The sequence below is a fragment of the Passer montanus genome, unplaced genomic scaffold, assembly GCF_014805655.1.
Source record: "Passer montanus isolate IOZ18808 unplaced genomic scaffold, ASM1480565v1 scaffold35, whole genome shotgun sequence".
Classification (NCBI taxonomy): domain Eukaryota; kingdom Metazoa; phylum Chordata; class Aves; order Passeriformes; family Passeridae; genus Passer; species Passer montanus.
Genome location: NW_024368263.1, coordinates 8,202,458 through 8,219,599, shown reverse-complemented (window position 1 = coordinate 8,219,599; position 17,142 = coordinate 8,202,458). Strand labels below are relative to the sequence as shown.

Sequence of the window (17,142 nt, the reverse complement as noted above, 5' to 3'; positions counted from 1 at the left end):
CTGGGGCTGGCAGCTGCCTGGGGCTGGCTTATCCTGATAAGGAGCTGGGAGTTAATGATTTGCTGCTCTTCTTGCATCACCAGCACGAGCTGTTCCTGGGCATTAACCTGCTCCAGTTTGTCAGCAGCAGCAAAACATTTCTCCCTCCTCATGCTTCTTTTTTTAATTAATGCCAGGGGGATAATTTGGGTGCTGTGGTTCAGCTCCAGGTGGTGCTGGGAGAGGAAGGTGCCTGGCAGGAAAGGTGAGGAGGGAGCTTTAAATGAGCCACAGACTCCAAGAAAAAGGAGAAATGTCTGCACTGGGTGAAGTGGAATTGGATTTCATCCCTCAAAGGAGGTGTCAGGAGTGAAGAGGCAGGTGGCACCTCCCTGATTCCTGCCAAGGGAGAAAGTTCTGCAGAGGGGTGACCAGACTGTCACCCGTGGCAGGAGCTTGGTGCTGACATGGCCCTGAGACACTGAGCTGCTCCTCCAGGAGCACAAAGCCACCTCTGGATGGTGACAGAGGCTTTCAAACTCTCCCTTGCATCTCCAAGGCCACAACACCAAAGCTTCACCCCAGAGAGGGTGAGAGTGGGGCTCAGGCCCTGCTGGGCTCAGCTCAGTGCTGCCCCTGTCCCTGCTGAGCTCCAGCCCCCAAATCCCCCCCTGCTCTCCCCCAGTGCTGGTGACACTGGGGCCACTCAGCCCTGCCCCACACCCTCCTTTCCCTGGGGTTTGGCCAAAGCCACCTCCAGGTCCCAAAGCAGAGGCTGGAGCTGAGCCCTGGTGCTGCAGAGCCCTCCCCACAGGGCACAGAGAAATAATTCAGGCTGGGGATAAATAATTCAGGCTGTGATGCAATCAGGTGAGCAGCGGTTTGGGGCTCTGAATTCCTTCTGCTCTCCCAGAGGGAGCAGCAGCAGTGCCTGCTGCAGGCAGCGTTTGGAAAAGCAGGAATCTCTGCCTCAGTCAGCAGCCCTGCCAGGGGAAAGGCTGGCACGGGGGTGAATGAAGTGAAATTTAATTGAAATCAGCACGGGGAGCACTCCTGGTGCCGGGGAGGGTGGATGGTGCTGGGGGTGCTGCAGCCCTGGGAACATCATTCCTGCTCCTCAGGGAGTCCTGGAATGGTTTGGGTGGGAAAGGACCTCAGGGCTCATCCAGTGCCACCCCTGCCAAGGGCAGGACACCTCCCACTGTCCCTGGGTGTCCTGGACACCTCCAGGGATGGAGCAGCCACAGCTGCTCTGGGCAATCCCTCCCAGGCCTCCCCAGCCTCACAGGGAACAACCGATTCCTAACATTTCATGGAAATCTTCCCTCTTTCCCTTCCCAACCATTCCCCCTTGTCCTATCACGAGCTGCCTGTGTAAAAAGCCACTCTCCATCTTTTTTACAAGCTCTTCTAAGGAAAATCAGCTTTTATGAGTGCTTCAGAAGTGCTGAAAGGGCTCCGTGGGCTCCTTCCAGAGCCTGCTCCTCTCCAGCTGCCTCCGGAGCAGCTCCTGGCTCTGGTGCTCCCTCTGCCTCCCCGGGAGCTCCCTGCACTCCCACCGAGCTCATTCCCGAGGGATTTCTGTCCTTCCCGTGCTCCACATCCCTGGGAGGGATCCACGCTCACCCTGCTGGGCTGGAGCTGCTCTGAACCCTCCCTCCCCAAACCCTGCCTCAGTTTCCCCTGCCTGCTGCGCCAAGCTCCATCCCTGTTCTCCTCCCGTGCTGGTGGGGGATGAGCTCCCCTTTTATGGCCAGCAGGGAATTGTTTGGGGCACTTGGAGCCTCTCTGGGGCTGGGCTGGCAGTGCCTCTGTCTCTGTTTGCAGCTCCTCGTGCAGGGGAGGGGTGGAACCCCCAGCCCAGGCTGCCACAGCCCCGAGAGTTTGGAGGAAAGGTTGGAGCATTCCTTCCAAAGCTGGGAATGCCAATGGAAAGGATAAATTGATCGTGACAGGAGATGCCAAACTGCAGACTCTTGCTGCTAATTAATATTCATATATGCCAGCTTTAGCAGAACATTAATTATGTATTTAATCAAGCCCTGTTTATTCTGGTTTAGCTTTGTACCTTGGGTGGCTGTTAGGCTGAAGACTTCAGATTAATTAAAATGTTACTGCTGTATCACAAATAACAATTAGAGAGGTGTGAGCTCAGCAGCCTTCCCTTTGTGCTGGGGAGGGGAGGGCAGGCCAGGGGACCCGGGGCCACCAGGGCTGGACCTGGGGGGCTCCTGGGGGCTCCTGGGGGCTCCGGGGGGCTCTGCCCTGCTCCCAGCCCTGCTGCCTGCCTTCAGGCTGCTCCAGGAGAGGCCCCAGACCTCCTGCCCATCCGGGTGCCACCTCCACGTGTGACCCCAGGGGATGGGGGGACAGAGGGGAGGCTGCCCCAGGGCTGGAAATGTCCCCCTGATTTCAGCCTGAGCTCTGTGGGAGCATCCCTGGGATCCAGCTGGACCTGGATGCTGGGGGTTTTTTTAATGGTTTCTCCCAGTTTTAGGCAGTTCAGTGTCCCTGCTGTGTCACCTGGGCTGGGGAAGGTCAGGGGAAAATTCCACTGGAGCTGTCTGTGATGCTGATTTTAGCTGGTGCTGGAAATGCTCACTGGTGCATTTTGGCTTGCCAGGAGGCAGGAACAGAGGGGGAAAGTGTTGTGAAATAAGGGGAGTGGGAATCTAGTGGAAAAGTGTGAAAATAGTTAAATAAGGGAAGCAGGATCCTAGTGAAAAAGAGGGAAAATGGGAATATAGGGACACAAAGGAAGCAGGATCCTGGGAAAATAGGAATATAGTGACACAAAGGAAGCAGGATCCGAGTGAAAAAGAGGGAAAATGGGAAAACAGTGATGCAAAGGAAGCAAGGAAGTAGTGAAAAAGTGGGAAAATAGGAATATAGTGACTCAAAGGGGACAGGATCCTAGTGAAAAAAAGGGAAAATGGGAAAATAGTGATGCAAGGGAAGCAGGCTCCTAGTGAAAAAGAGGGAAAATAGGAAAATGACACAAAAAAAGGCAGGATCCTAGTGAAAAAGAGGGAAAATGGCAAAAGAATGACACAAAGGAAGCAGGATCTGAGAGGGAAAATAGGAAAATAAAGTCAGGTAGGCAGAAGCATGGTGAAAAAGAAGGAAAACATTGAAATCAGGGCTGCTGAACATTCCACAGAAGGAACATTCCACAACCCTCCAGCTTCCAGGAGCTCCCATGGCAAGCCCAGAGTGAGGGACACAGAGCTGGGCTGGGCTGGGCACCTTCTCCTCAGGCAGGTGAGGGTGCAGCTGTGGGTGCAGGTGATGATGCAGGTGTTGGTGTTGTCCAAAACTGCAGGAATCTTCCCACCAGTGAGCAGGGAGCTCCTCAGAGGGGTTTGTACCTGACTGTGGGGTTTTTATCTGATCCATGGGGTTTATATCTGATCCATGGGTTTTTTATCTGACCCATGGGGTTTGTACCTGATCTGTGGGGTTTGTACCTGACCCTTGGGGTTTCACACCTCCCAGCTGAGCTCCCTCAGCACTCAGAGGGGTTTGTACCCCTCACCCATGGGTTTTTTACCTGATCCACAGGGTTTGTACCAGATCCATGGGGTTTTTATCTGACTCATGGGGTTTGTGCCTGATCTGTGGGGTTTATACCTCACCCCTGGGGTTTATACCTGACCCTTGGGGTTTCACACCTCCCAGCTGAGCTCCCTCAGTGCTGCTGGTTCCCAACTCTTCCCAGCTGCAATTCTGGACGCTGCAGCTTTTTAAACCTCAGTGCAGCCCCACAAGGGTCAGGCAGGGCCCATCCCCTGTGCCAAGGGCTGCTCCTTCCCGAGGTGGAGCAGAAAGGTGGGGTTAGGGGTGAACTGAGGGGGCTGTGGAGCAGATCCTGGGCTTGGGGGTGAAGGGAGAGGCTGTGGAGCAAATCCTGGGGTGAAGGTGGGTTTGGGGATGAAGGGGAGGGGCTGTGGAGAAGATCCTGGGGTGAAGATGGGGTTAGGGGTGAACTGAGGGGGCTGTGGAGCAGATCCTGGGGTGAAGGTGGGGTTAAGGGTGAAGGTGGGTTTGGGGATGAAGGGGAGGGGCTGTGGAGAAGATCCTGGGGTGAAGATGGGGTTAGGGGTGAACTGAGGGGGCAGATCTTGGGCTTGGGGGTGAAGGCAGAGGCTGTGGAGCAGCTCCTGGGCTGAAGGGAGGGGGCTGTGCACAGCAGAGGCTCCGTGCTGTGCTGGCAGATTGGAGTTCCTGGGAAGGGAGGTGATTTCCAGGCTGCTTGCTTTGTCATTAGCAAAAATTGATTGGATTCCCCCTCCCGGGACAGGGCTCAGCCTCCCGAGGGAAGGACAATGAGTGCCAGATTGCATCTCAATTATGAGCAGCTCTGATTATTGATATGAATATTCTCCCAGCTCCATTCAGAGGCTGGGAACATTCATTTGGAATGATGATGTTTTATTTTTTTTTTCCGTGGGGCTGTTGAAATTGAGGCTGTTTTCCAATTGTTGACTTTAATGAGGATTTGGGAACCTGCTGGGGCTCAGCAGGGCGTGAGAACAGGAGCCAGTTTGGCTGCACCCATTAATCTGTGCCTCGTCTGGGTGATGCCTCTTCCTGGAATTCCAGCATCCCTGCCTGCTCCTGCCTCTTCCTGGGCACCTGGGGCACCCCCAGTCCTGCTGGAAGGGTCATTTTTAGCGAGGAAAAGGAGGAAAAGGCTTCCCTGCAGCCTTCATCCCCGGGAAGATGCAGGTAAGGGATGCTGCTGCTGCAGGGAGAGGTGGGGCAGCAATTCCATGGGATTGCAGGCAGTGGAGCAGCCTGCCGGCCCGGGCTGCTCACAGGGATGGAAGGATGGACACTGGGACAGCCCTGAGTTCTTCCCAGCCTTCTTCTGGAGAGAAAATCCAGCTGGGATTGGCCCCGGGGCTGCAGCTCCCGGGGAATTCCAGAGGGAGCCGGGGAGGGGGAGGAGGGGATGGAGGCAGAGCCGGGAGCTCCTTCCAGAACGTTCCACGGCGCTGCAGGAGCTGGGAGAGGACCCCTTGAGCCGTGGTTAATGGCTCGTTAATTGTCACCTCGTTTTAATTGTCACCAGCAGGGCTGGGACATTTCCATCCCCTGTGGAGGGAAACCTCGCTGGAGTCCTGGGGATGAGGAGCAGGGAGGGAGAGGGACACGGGGGACATCCCCAGGGCTGGGTGACATCCCCAGGTGACATCCCCAGCCATGTGGGATGCCCAGGTGATTCCCAGGTGACATCCCCAGGGGTGGGTGACATCCCCAGCCATGGCTGCTGTTCTCAGTGAGGGACACTGGTGACATCCCCAGGGCTCAGGTGACACTCTGAGGTGAATGATGCAGGTGACATCCCTAGTTTTGGTTGCTGTTCTCAGTGAGGGACACAGGGGACACCCCCAGGGGCTCAAGGTGACATCCCCAGGTTTGGGTGATGCCCTCAGGTGCAGGACACAGGTGACATTTTTTGGTGAAGGATGCAGGTGACATCCCCAGGTTTGGGTGATGCTCTCAGTGAGGGACACAGGTGACATCCCCAGGGCTCAGGTGACATCCCCAGCCCTGGCTGCTGCTCTCAGGCTGTGTTTGGCTCCCCCAGGGCTCCCCTGCAGCTGGAGGAAATTCCTTGTTTTCCAGGGTGGGGATTTTTCCTCAGGCTGGTAAGGAGGGGACAGGGGCGTCTCTGATGTCCCCCTGTCACCAGCTCATCTGTCACCAACTCCTTTGCAGGCAGCCAGCCCAGGCACTGATAACACCTCGGTGTTTTGTCAGCAGCAGCAGCCACCAAGGTGACAAAAGGCAATTAAATCCAGGATTTTCACCAGCTGGAATGAAATATCCCACTGAAATATGCATGTGGGAGCTGCTTCCCTGCCTTGTCCCCATCAGATCTCGGCTCTGTCACATTAAACCTCGCTGAGCAGTGGCCTGGGAAAGCACTGATGTGCTGGGAATGAAACTTTAAATATCTCTGATGGATTCAGGTGCTGTGGGGTCAGGAGAGCTCAGTCCCAGCAGGGCCAGGCCCTGCTTTTAGCTCAGTTCTGCTTTGGTAAGGTGGGAAAGAGTTTTCTGCTTCCAGCACTTCCAGCTTGGAGGAGTTTTGGGGTGTTGGGCAGTTGCTCTAATTGTTAAAAATCAGATGGAATCCTATAAAATCAGGTGGAGTTCTTTCAAATCAGGTGGAATTCTATAAAATCAAGTGAAGTTCTTTCAAATATGGTAGAATTCCTTAAAATCAGGTGGAATTCTTTCAAAATCAGGTGGAGTTCTTTAAAATCAGATGTAATTCTATAAAATTAGATGCAATTCATTAAAATCAGGTGGAATGATATAAAATCAGATGTAATTCTATAAAATCAGGTGGAGTTCTTTCAAATCAGGTGGAATTCTATAAAATCAAGTGAAGTTCTTTCAAATATGGTAGAATTCCTTAAAATCAGGTGGAATTCTTTCAAAATCAGGTGGAATTCTTTCAAAATCAGGTGGAATTCTTTAAAATTAGATGGAGTTCTTTCAAATATGGTGGAATTCTATAAAATCAGATGGAATTCTTTCAAAATCAGGTGGAGTTCTTTCAAATCAGGTGGAGTTCCTTAAAATCAGGTGCAGTTCTTTAAAGTCAGGTGGGATTCTATAAAATCAGGTGGAATTCTTTAAAATCAAGTGGAATTCTATAAAATCAGGTGGAGTTCTTTAAAAATCAGATGGAATTCTGCAAAACCAGGTGAAGTTCTTTAAAATCAGGTGGAATTCTTTCAAATCAGGTGGAATTCTTTAAAATCAGGTGGAATTCTATAAAATCAGGTGCAGTTCTTTAAAAGTCAGGTGGAATTCTTTCAAATCATGTGGAGGCTGAGTTGTCAGCTCCGTTCAGCTGCTGCAGCCCCGTGGAATTGAGCCGAGGGTTGAAATGAGGATTTGCTTCTGTGGGAGGAGGAGCAGAGAGGAAAGGGGGGGCTGAGGCTGGCTGGCTCCTGAGGGGTTAAACCAGGATTAGGAGTGAGCAGGATTTCCTCCTGCCTCCCAAATTCCACCTGGATGCCCACAAACCCTCAGGTGGAGGGGAACCTGCAAAGCTGGAGAATCCCTGGAATCTGCTAATCCTCGAGCAATAATGACTAAATGATGTCTCCTGGAGGGCCCTGGGCTTCCTCTCAGGGAGAAAGCTCTGAGTGGCAGTGCTTAAACTCTTGGAGAAATCCAAACCTCATTATGGCAAGATTAATTTCCCACCAGGAGCTGAGCAGCTCTTCCAAGAGCAGGATGAATAATGGATGAGACCTTGGCAGCTGGAGAAGCTTCCCTTGGCTGTGCTGAGGCAGGAGAAGCAGCCCCAGAGCCCCCCTGGGAGGGGACAGGGACACCCCCAGCTCTGGCAGCTCTTGGGGGGGTCCCAGTGCTGTGGGATGGGCAGGTCCTGCAGGATTTGGGATCATTGAGAAGGATTTGGGATCATTGAGCAGGCTTCCAAGAGCAGGATGAATAATGGATGAGACCTTGGCAGCTGGAGAAGCTTCCCTTGGCTGTGCTGAGGCAGGAGAAGCAGCCCCAGAGCCCCCCTGGGAGGGGACAGGGACACCCCCAGCTCTGGCAGCTCTTGGGGGGGTCCCAGTGCTGTGGGATGGGCAGGTCCTGCAGGATTTGGGATCATTGAGAAGGATTTGGGATCATTGAGCAGGATTTGGGATCTGTTTGTGCTGTGGGATGGGCAGGTCCTGCAGGATTTGGGATCACTGAACAGGATTTGGGAAGTGTTTGTGCTGTGGGATGTGCAGGTCCTGCAGGATTTGGGATCATTGAGAAGGATTTGGTATCACTGAGCAGGATTTGGGATCACTGAGCAGGATTTGGGAAGTGTTGGTGCTGTGGGATGTGCAGATCCTGCAGAATTTGGGATCACTGAGCAGGATTTGGGAACTGTTTGTGCTGTGGGATGGGCAGGTCCTGCAGGATTTGGGATCACTCAGCAGGATTTAGCATCACTGAGCAGGATTTGGGATCACTGAGCAGATTTGGGAAGTGTTGGTGCTGTGGGATGTGCAGATCCTGCAGAATTTGGGATCACTGAGCAGGATTTGGGAACTGTTTGTGCTGTGGGATGGGCAGGTCCTGCAGGATTTGGGATCACTGAGCAGGATTTGGGATCATTGAGCAGGATTTGGGAAGTGTTTGTTCTGTGGGATGTGCAGATCCTGCACAATTTAGGAAGTGTTGGTCCCTGTGCTGTAGGATGGGCAGATCCTGCAGGATTTGGGATCACTGAGCAGGATTTGGGAAGTGTTGGTGCTGTGGGATGTGCAGATCCTGCATGATTTGGGATTGTTGAGCAGGATTTGGGATTGTTGAGCAGGATTTGGGATCTGTTTGTGCTGGGGATGGGCAGGTCCTGCAGGATTTGGGATCCTTTGGTGCTGTGTTCCATCACCGGGATGGATTTTTTGGGATGAGCTCCCTGTGCTGGTACCCTCAGTCCTGCTCCTGCAAAGGGGCTTTTTAGCATCCCAAATTCTCCTTTTCTCACAAAAAAAAAAAAGGCATTTCTGTTCCTCACACCATTGGAATGGGAATTACTAAAAAAGGGCTTTTCCCTTTGAATTCTGCCCCCTGGGTGAGGGATCTCTGGGAGGAGCAGTGCCAGGCCTGGTTTCATGGGCAGAAAATTCCATTTTTATTCCATTTTTGTGCCCCAGTTCTGCTGAGCCCCCCAGGGCACCCCCACCCTGCAGGGCTCAGCAGAGCTGTGTCCCAGCTGGGTGATTTGGGGACAGTGGGGACACCTGGTGACCCCCAGGTGTGGCACATGCCAGTTTTTGAGGGATCTTGGGCCATTTTTTTTGGATTTTAGGGCAAATTTTGGGGGATTTTTGGGATCTCCTCACCCTGTTTCAGGGCTGGTTCTGCTCTGGTTTCCCCTGTCCGTGGCTCCAGGCTCAGAGGAGCTGCCAGGTGTGGAACTGAGGCTCAGGGATGGGAATGTTTGGTTTTCCCGGGGAGTGCTGCTGCTTTTCCTGCCGTTTCCAAGGCAACTGGGAACTCTCAGGGCCACAAACACGCACAGGGTGCCCTTCCCACCTGCTGGAATGCTCACCTGAGCCCCTCCTGGGAGGCTCTGAAATCCCTCTGGATTTGGTGCTGAACTCTGAACATTCCCCCCACCCCTTGGGAGGGGAGCGAGGCCACCAGGCTGCAAAAAAAACCCCAAAAATGGGGATTTTATACTTCAAAAATGAGGATTTTATACTCCAAAAATGAGGATTTTATACTCAACAAATGGGGATTTGGTACTCCAGAAATGGGGATTTAGAACCCCAAAAATGGGGATTTGGAACCCCCAAAATGGGGTTTTGATACTCCAAAAATGGGGTTTTGATAGTCCAAAAATGTGAATTTTATACTCCAAAAATGGGGATTTTATACCCCAAAAATGGGAATTTTATATTTTAAAAATGAGGATTTTATACTCCAAAAATGGGATTTAAAACCCCAAAAATGGGCATTTTTAAACCCACAAAATGGGCATTTTATACCTCAAAAATGGGGATTTGGAACCCCCAAAATGGGGTTTTGATGCTCCAAAAATGTGAATTTTATACTCCAAAAATGGGGATTTTATACCCCAAAAATGGGGATTTAAAACCCCAAAAATGGGCATTTTTAAACCCACAAAATGGGCATTTTATACCTCAAAAATGGGGATTTAAAACCTCCAAAATGGGGATTTTATACTCAAAAATGGGGATTTAAAACCTCCAAAATGGGGATTTTATACTCAAAAATGGGGATTTAAAACCTCCAAAATGGGGATTTTATACTCAAAAATGGGGATTTTGTACCCCAAAAATGAATATTTTAAACCAAGGGGGAAAAAATACAGAGGCTTTGGTACTTTCTGAAAATCAGTTGTTTGCTTTTTTTTTCTAGGAAGGCTTTTCAGCTGTTTTCCTTGGGATTTATGGGATTAACTGCATTTAAAATGATGGGATTAGCTGTAGTATACAATATTACAGCTAATATACAATATCCAATAATCTGCAAGGCAGGAATTTCCTCACAGAATTTGGGTTTCCTCGTGCTTTGGAGCCTGTCCCTACAGGAGTTGTGTGGTTTTGGGGCACAGGGAGAGGGCAGGGGGCACTGCTGGCAGCTGATCCTGGTTTATTCCAGCTCCTGGGGCTTTGTTCTTCTGGAACCCACCAAGCTTTTGGTGCTTTTGGTGCTTCCAAAAAGCTTTTGAGCCTTTTGGAGCAGCTTTGCTGTTTGGCACTGCTGGCTCCTTGGTGAAATCCCATTCCAGCTGCTGGGGATTGGGATCTTTCTCCTCCTTCACTCATCAATCCAGAACCTTCTCCCCGTGCTGGAGAACAGGGTGGGCAGTGTGGGATGGAATTGTGGATTCCAAGGAGCAGGATCCCCCTGGGCTGGCCTCAGGGCTGCACCTTACTGGTCCTTACTGGTTTTTCCCTGCTTTCCAGAGGGCCTGGCAGTGGGAGTTGGCTTCGGGGCAGTTGGGAAATCCGACTCTGCCACATTCCAAAGTGCCAGGTAAGACCTGACCCTGCTTTTTGTGTGTTCCTTTGCCTCTTGGAGCTTGGCTGGCCCACCTTGGCCCGTGCTGGGGGGTTGGGGATCCGTGGATTGATGGAACCTGCCTGGAAGCACAAGGGTGGCAAAGGAGTGGAAAAAATCCCCGGTGCTGCTGCATTTTCCTCACTCTGTGCTGGCAGATGTGAGAAAAGGTTTCTGGTGCTGATGGTCCCTCAGAGGCTCCGTGGTTTTGCCTCTCTGGGATCTCTGGAGCTGGGGAGGGGCAGCTGAGTGTCCCCGTGGGTGCTGCTGGCTCCCAGGAGCTGCACCCAGGGATTTTGGGGTGTTCATCCCCTCCCTTCTCCTGTTAAACATCCCTGGGGATGCTCAGCTCAGCACTGGCAGCTGCTGTGCTGTCAGGGCAGAAGGGCTGAGGCTAGGGATGTGTAAATCAGGAGGAGAGGAGGGAAATCTCAGCCTGGTAAATCCCTTTCCTTGGAGCTGGCAGCAGGAATGGTGGAATCTCCACCCTCCTCTTCCCTGGTGTCTCCATGGCTCCCTGCAGGATTCCTTCATCTCCTGCTGCTGTCCCGCCTGAGCTGGTTCCAGGCAGGATCCCTGGCACAGGGAAATCTGGGATTTTCCCTAAAAGCAGCATCCCCAGCGGCTGGGAAGCACCTGGTGGCTTTGTGTGCCATTCCTGCCAGGCAGGGCCACGGGCTCTGCAGTGCCAGGGAAGCTCCTGGTCCTCTTGGCGTCCTGGCACCCCTGAGTCCTGGCACTCCTGCTCCTGGCAGAGCTCCCAGGAAAACCCTTCTGTGCTTCCCTGGCACGGCTGGGACCTGGGGGCATCATCCAGCTCCTCCAAAAACCTCTGGGATTTGGGCACTGAGGATGTGTGCTGCTCCTCCAAATTCTGTGACTTGGGCACTGAGGATGTGTGCTGCTCCTCCAAACTCTGGGATTTGGGCACCGAGGGTGTGAACTGCTCCTCCAAAAACCTCTGGGATGTGGGCACTGAAGGAGTGTCCTGCTCCTCCAAACTCTGGGATTTGGCACTGAGGATGTGTCCTGCTCCTCCAAACTCTGGGATTTGGGCACTGAGGATGTGTCCTGCTCCTCCAAACTCTGGGATTTGGCACTGAGGATGTGTGCTGCTTCTCCCCAGGAGCCCAGCCTGGCTGGCAGCACCCACTGCCCCTGGCAGAGCTGGGTCTGGGCTGAAGGAACGGGAGAAAGGGAAAAATAAACCTGGAGAAACGGAAGGAAGGGAAAAATAAACTGGAGCTGGGCTGGAGAAGCTGCCGAGGCTTTGCAAGAGCTGCTGGCACCTCTCGGTGGCCGCCCTGCAAACGGCACCTCCCTGCCGGGCTCTCCCTGTGCTCTGCTTTTCCCTGGAATTTGCACCTGCTGGTCCTGCTCCTGGGGAGAACGGGATCAGTTTTAGGGAGAAGTTCCTCCCTGTGAGGGTGGGGAGGCCCCTGGGTCCCTGCAGTGTCCCAGGCCAGGCTGGAGCAGCTTGGAAGGTGTCCCTGGGTTGATGTTTGAGGTCCCTTCCAACCCAAACCATTCCGTGATCCCTGCTGAAGGAGCTGTGGGGTCCATCCAGGCTGATTTTGGGTCCATCCAGGCTGATTTTGGATCTCTCCAGGCAGATTTTAGATCCATCTGGGCTGATTTAGGATCCATCCAGGTTGATGACCTCTCCAGGCTGATTTTGGATCCATCCAGGCAGATTTTGGGTCCATCCAGGCTGATGACCTCTCCAGGCTGATTTTGGGTCCATTCAGTTTGATTTTGGGTCCTTCCAGGCTGTCCAGCCCCTTCTCTGGCCGGGCACAAGCCGTGCCCCACAAAGACCCATCCCAAACCTTCCATTCCCATCCCTGTCGCATCCCAGCCCCCTGCAGTGCCCCAGATCCCAGGAGAGGAGCAGGATCCTCCAGCTTTACTCAGTGTCCCCTCACTCTGGCAATAAAAGAGCAGGATACTCCAGCTTTACTCAGTGTTCCCTTGCCAATGAAAGAGCAGGATACTCCAGCTTTACTCAGTGTCCCCTTGGCAATAAAAGAGCAGGATATTCCAGCTTTACTCAGTGTTCCCTTGGCAATAAAAGAGCAGGATACTCCAGCTTTACTCCCTGTTCCCTCCCCTTGGCAGTGAAAGGTTTTTCACAAAGCCAGCAGAGCCACAAAAGCAGATTTTTTTCCCCTCAGCTGCTGTGGGGAAGCTGAGGAGGAGCAGCTGCTGCTGGCTCTGGGTTTGCAGGGCATTAATCGTGGCAGGTGAAAGGGGAGCAGGAAAATCCCAATGCAAATCCAGTCAGTGCAGAGGGGACAGAATCCCTGCCTGCCACCAGCGTCTGTCACTGTCAGCTCAGGGAATGGCTTGGGAATCTCCAGGAGGGTTGGAGGGGCTCCTTGGTTTGAAAAAGAGCTGGAATAGATATATTTTTATATAGATTATATATTACACAAATATATAAAATATATATTGTGAATTATTTATACAATAAATTATATTATAAATATATATAGGATAGAATATATAATTATATTACATTATATTACATTATATTATGTTATATTACATTATATTGTTATGTTATATGTTTTATATACATTTTATATATACTATCTCTAGATATTTTATAGCTATATAGATATAGGTACAGATATAATATATTGATATAAAATGGTATTTAATGTGAGAGGCAGTGCTGGCTCTGGACTCATCCAAGGGACAATTGCTCCTTGGAGTCAGGTTCCCCCTCACATCCATTCCTTTCAAAGAGCATTTTAATGGAGCAGCTCCGTGCCTCAGTTTCCCTCCTCCATTGCACTTCTCCTCCCTCCAGGGTGGGGCTGAGCCTCTGGGGATGCTCATCCTGCAAACCTGGGCCTCCCCACCCTCACAGGGAGCAGTTCCTTCCCAAAATCTCCTTTGGATGAGTTCCTGACACCTTGCAGGGATCCCCAAGGGATTTTCCAGGCGGTGTGGGCAGAGCAGGGGCAGCCCCACGGTGATCCCAGCCAGGGGCACATCCTGGGATTTGCTGAAACCCCAAAAATGAGAATTTGGGAAGCAGGGAATCCCACATTTAACACAGCCAGAGCTTTGCTGGGCTGGATCAGCCCAGCCACCCCGGGAATGCCTGGGCTCTGGGAGGGTCCAGGATTCCCATCCTGCTCCAGGTCCTGGGATTCTCCATCCTGCTTGGGATCTTGGGATTCCCATCCTGCTCAGGGTCCTGGGATTCCCATCCTGCTCTGGTCCTGGGATTCCCATCCTGCCCAGGGTCCTGGGATTCCCATCCTGCCCAGGGTCCTGGGATTCCCATCCTGCTCAGGATCCTGGGATTCCCATCCTGCCCAGGGTCCTGGGATTCCCATCCTGCTCAGGGTCCTGGGATTCCCATCCTGCCCAGGATCCTGGGATTCCTGTCCTGCTCCGGATCCTGGGATTCTCCATCCTGCTTGGTTTTGATGTTTGAGGTCCCAAACCAGTTACCTGGGATTCCCATCCTGCTCAGGGTCCTGGATTCCCATCCTGCCCATCATCCCAGCTCTTCCAGGATCCCGGGATTCCCCACCCTGCCCAGCATCCAGGATCCCAGAATTCTCATTCCTGCCCATCATCCCAGCTCATCCATGATCCCGGGATTCCCCACCCTGCCCAGGATCCCGGGATTCCCATCCTGCTCAGGGTCCTGGATTCCCATCCTGCCCATCATCCCAGCTCTTCCAGGATCCCGGGATTCCCCACCCTGCCCAGGATCCCGGGATTCTCATTCCTGCCCAGGATCCTGGGATTCCACATTCTACCCATCATCCAGGATCCCGGGATTCCCCACCCTGCCCAGCATCCAGGATCCCAGAATTCTCATTCCTGCCCATCATCCCAGCTCATCCATGATCCCGGGATTCCCATCCTGCCTGGGATCCCGGGATTCCCCTCCCGCCCGTCTCCCGGCCCTTCCCGAGATTCCCTCTCCTGCGCGTTTCTTTGCTGCCACCGGGTGTGCAGGCTCCGTTCCTGCGCCCGGGATCCGCCGGGAGCTGCAGCTGGATCAGGGCCCCTGGCCGGGATGTTCATCCGTGGGGAGAACCCACGGAGAGGCTGTGCCGGGGAATGGGGATGGGAATGGGGATGGTGATGAGAATGGGAACAGGAATGGGAACGGCTCCCCAGTACCAGAGGGCAGGGTTGGGTGGGATACTGGGAAGGAACTGTTCCCTGTGAGGGGCTGGGATGGAATTCCCAGAGAAGCTGTGGCTGCCCCATCCCTGGAATGGGGTTTGGATGGGCTTTGGGGCAGCTGGGATGGTGGCAGGTGCCCCTTTTGGGGTGTTCTCCGTGGGGCTGAGCTGCTCCCATCCCTCGGGCTGCGGGGCCCTGCTGCTCCTGCCCCGCTCCCTGCAGGGCTGGGAACGTTGGGAATTTCCACGGGGTGCTCAGGACAAAGTGCTGTGGGGGCAGGAGAGGAGGCAGTGCCAGGGCAGTGCCAGGGCAGGGCGGGAGCGCCCAGGAGGGGAAGGTTCCCTCCAGATGGGAATGGGGAAGGCAGGAGCTGCTCCTGGCCGCCTTCCAGGCAGGAAGGTAAAGAGAAGGGCAGCCATGGCTTAAAAAAGCTGCTCTGCATCCTCCTGTTCTCCTCTGAGCCGGGGGGAGGGATCCTTCCCCTCCCTCCCTCCTTGGGTGGCTGCTGGAACAGGAACCAGATGGGGCTGGAGCTGCTGGGAGCAGCACGGGCAGGGGACAGGCAGGGGACAGGCAGGGCACACACAGGGGACAGGCAGGGGACACACAGGGCACACACAGGGGACACGCAGGGGACACGCAGGGTATGGTCGTGTTCGAGGGTCCCAGGACGAGGGAAGAGATGAGAATCTTGACTCCATGTTTCAGAAGGCTGATTTATTATGATATTATATTACATTAAAATGCTATACTAAACCTATACTAAAAAGAATAGAGAGAAAGGATCCATCAGAAAGCTGGAAAGGAAAGCAGAGGAATGAACAAGAGAATCTTGTGACTGCTCACAGCCTCGACACCGGTGGCTGCCATTGGTCATCAAGTAAAAACAATTTCACATGCTGGGCAAACAATTCTCCCAATCACATTCCAAAGCAGCAAAAACATGGAGAAGCTTCTCAGGAGAAAAGATCCTGGCTAAAGGATTTTTCATAAAATATGTCTGTGACAGCAGGGGACAGGCAGGGGACAGGCAGGGGATGGTGGGGACAGGCAGGGGACACACAGGGGACAGGCAGGGCTGTCTCCCCTGCTCCCCTTTGCCAGTGGCTTTCCCAAGGCTGGATGGAGCAGCAGAGGGACCAGGCCAGGTCCCTGCTGCTGCCACACCCCCGTGTGTCCCTTTCTCCACGTCCCTCCATGGCTTTGGAGGATGGAGGCAGCACCAGGGATCCCTGGGGTGATCCTGAGCCCTCGTGCCCTGGGCTGGGATGCTGGGAAGCTCCAAGGGGTGGCAGGGAGGGGGTCCCACCCTGGCACCTGCAGCACCTCCCCTCCCGTGAGGAGCTCATGGCTGGGATCCCGGGATCAGAAGGGGAATGGGGTCCCTGGTCTCTCTTTTCCTGCCCTTTTCCCATCAGCAGCTCTTCCTTTGGAGATCAGCACGAGGGGCTGGTTATCCCCTTCCCATCCCACCCCCTGTGGGAGCAGAGTGTGAGCCTGAGGGATAACGGGGATGCAGGAGCCTCCCAAACCTGAATCTGCACCTCCCAAATCCCAGATCTGCACCTCCCAAATCCTGAATCTGTATCCTCCCAAACCTGAATCTGCACCTCCCAAATCCCAGATCTGCACCTCCCAAATTCTTGGGATTCTGAAACTGGTGGCAGGGAAGGCTCCTGGTCCTCTTGGCATCCTGGTATCCCTGAGTCCTGGCATTCCTGCTCCTGAACCTGCTCCTCCCAAATCCTGAACCTGCCCCTCCCAAATCCTGAATCTGCATCTCCCAAATCCTGAACCTGCTCCTCCCAAATCCTGAACCTGCTCCTCCCAAATCCTGAATCTGCATCTCCCAAATCCTGAACCTGCCCCTCCCAAATCCTGAATCTGCATCTCCCAAATCCCGAACCTGCTCCTCCCAAATCCTGAATCTGCATCTCCCAAATCCTGAACCTGCCCCTCCCAAATCCCGAATCTGCTCCTCCCAAATCCTGAATCTGCATCTCCCCCTCCCAAATCTGCCCCTCCCAAATCCCCCAGGAGCAGTTTCTGTCTGCAGGAGCTCATCCCCTGCTGGAGGCCAGCACACAAAAGCCAAATCTGTTTTCCTGCAGAGCTTTGCTGCTTCCTGAGGATTTTTTTCCTGTCAGGGAGAAATTTGCCATAAAATCAATTTCCTCAGGCAGGATTGCAGGAACTCAGGAGTGTGCAGAGGGACTGCTGGAAAAAACCTGTGCCAGGGAATTTGCTTCTAACAGGAGAAAGATTTGGGGATGTGTTGGAGGAAGAGGAGGGTGTGTGGTGAGCAGTGCCTGCACCTTGGCTGGCTGATTTGGGCAGGAAAAGGGAATGTGGTGCACAATTAACTGGGAACCAGCTGGATTTCTCTGCCAGTCCCTGGCTGGGTGATTTCCTTCTGCATCAGGAGTCCCAGCTCTGTGTTTC

General features: G+C 53.3%; 1 protein-coding gene across 2 annotated transcripts in view; it reads left to right on the top strand.

The window, feature by feature from the left end:
• Window positions 1–17,142, top strand: part of SLC39A11 (solute carrier family 39 member 11) — a 78,249-nt gene that overhangs the window by 46,117 nt on the left and 14,990 nt on the right. For both annotated transcript variants that reach the window (XM_039716317.1, XM_039716316.1), the window contains exon 7: window positions 10,449–10,518. In XM_039716317.1, coding sequence (XP_039572251.1) covers window positions 10,449–10,518 — 70 coding nt within the window. The remainder of the gene's footprint in view (window positions 1–10,448; window positions 10,519–17,142) is intronic.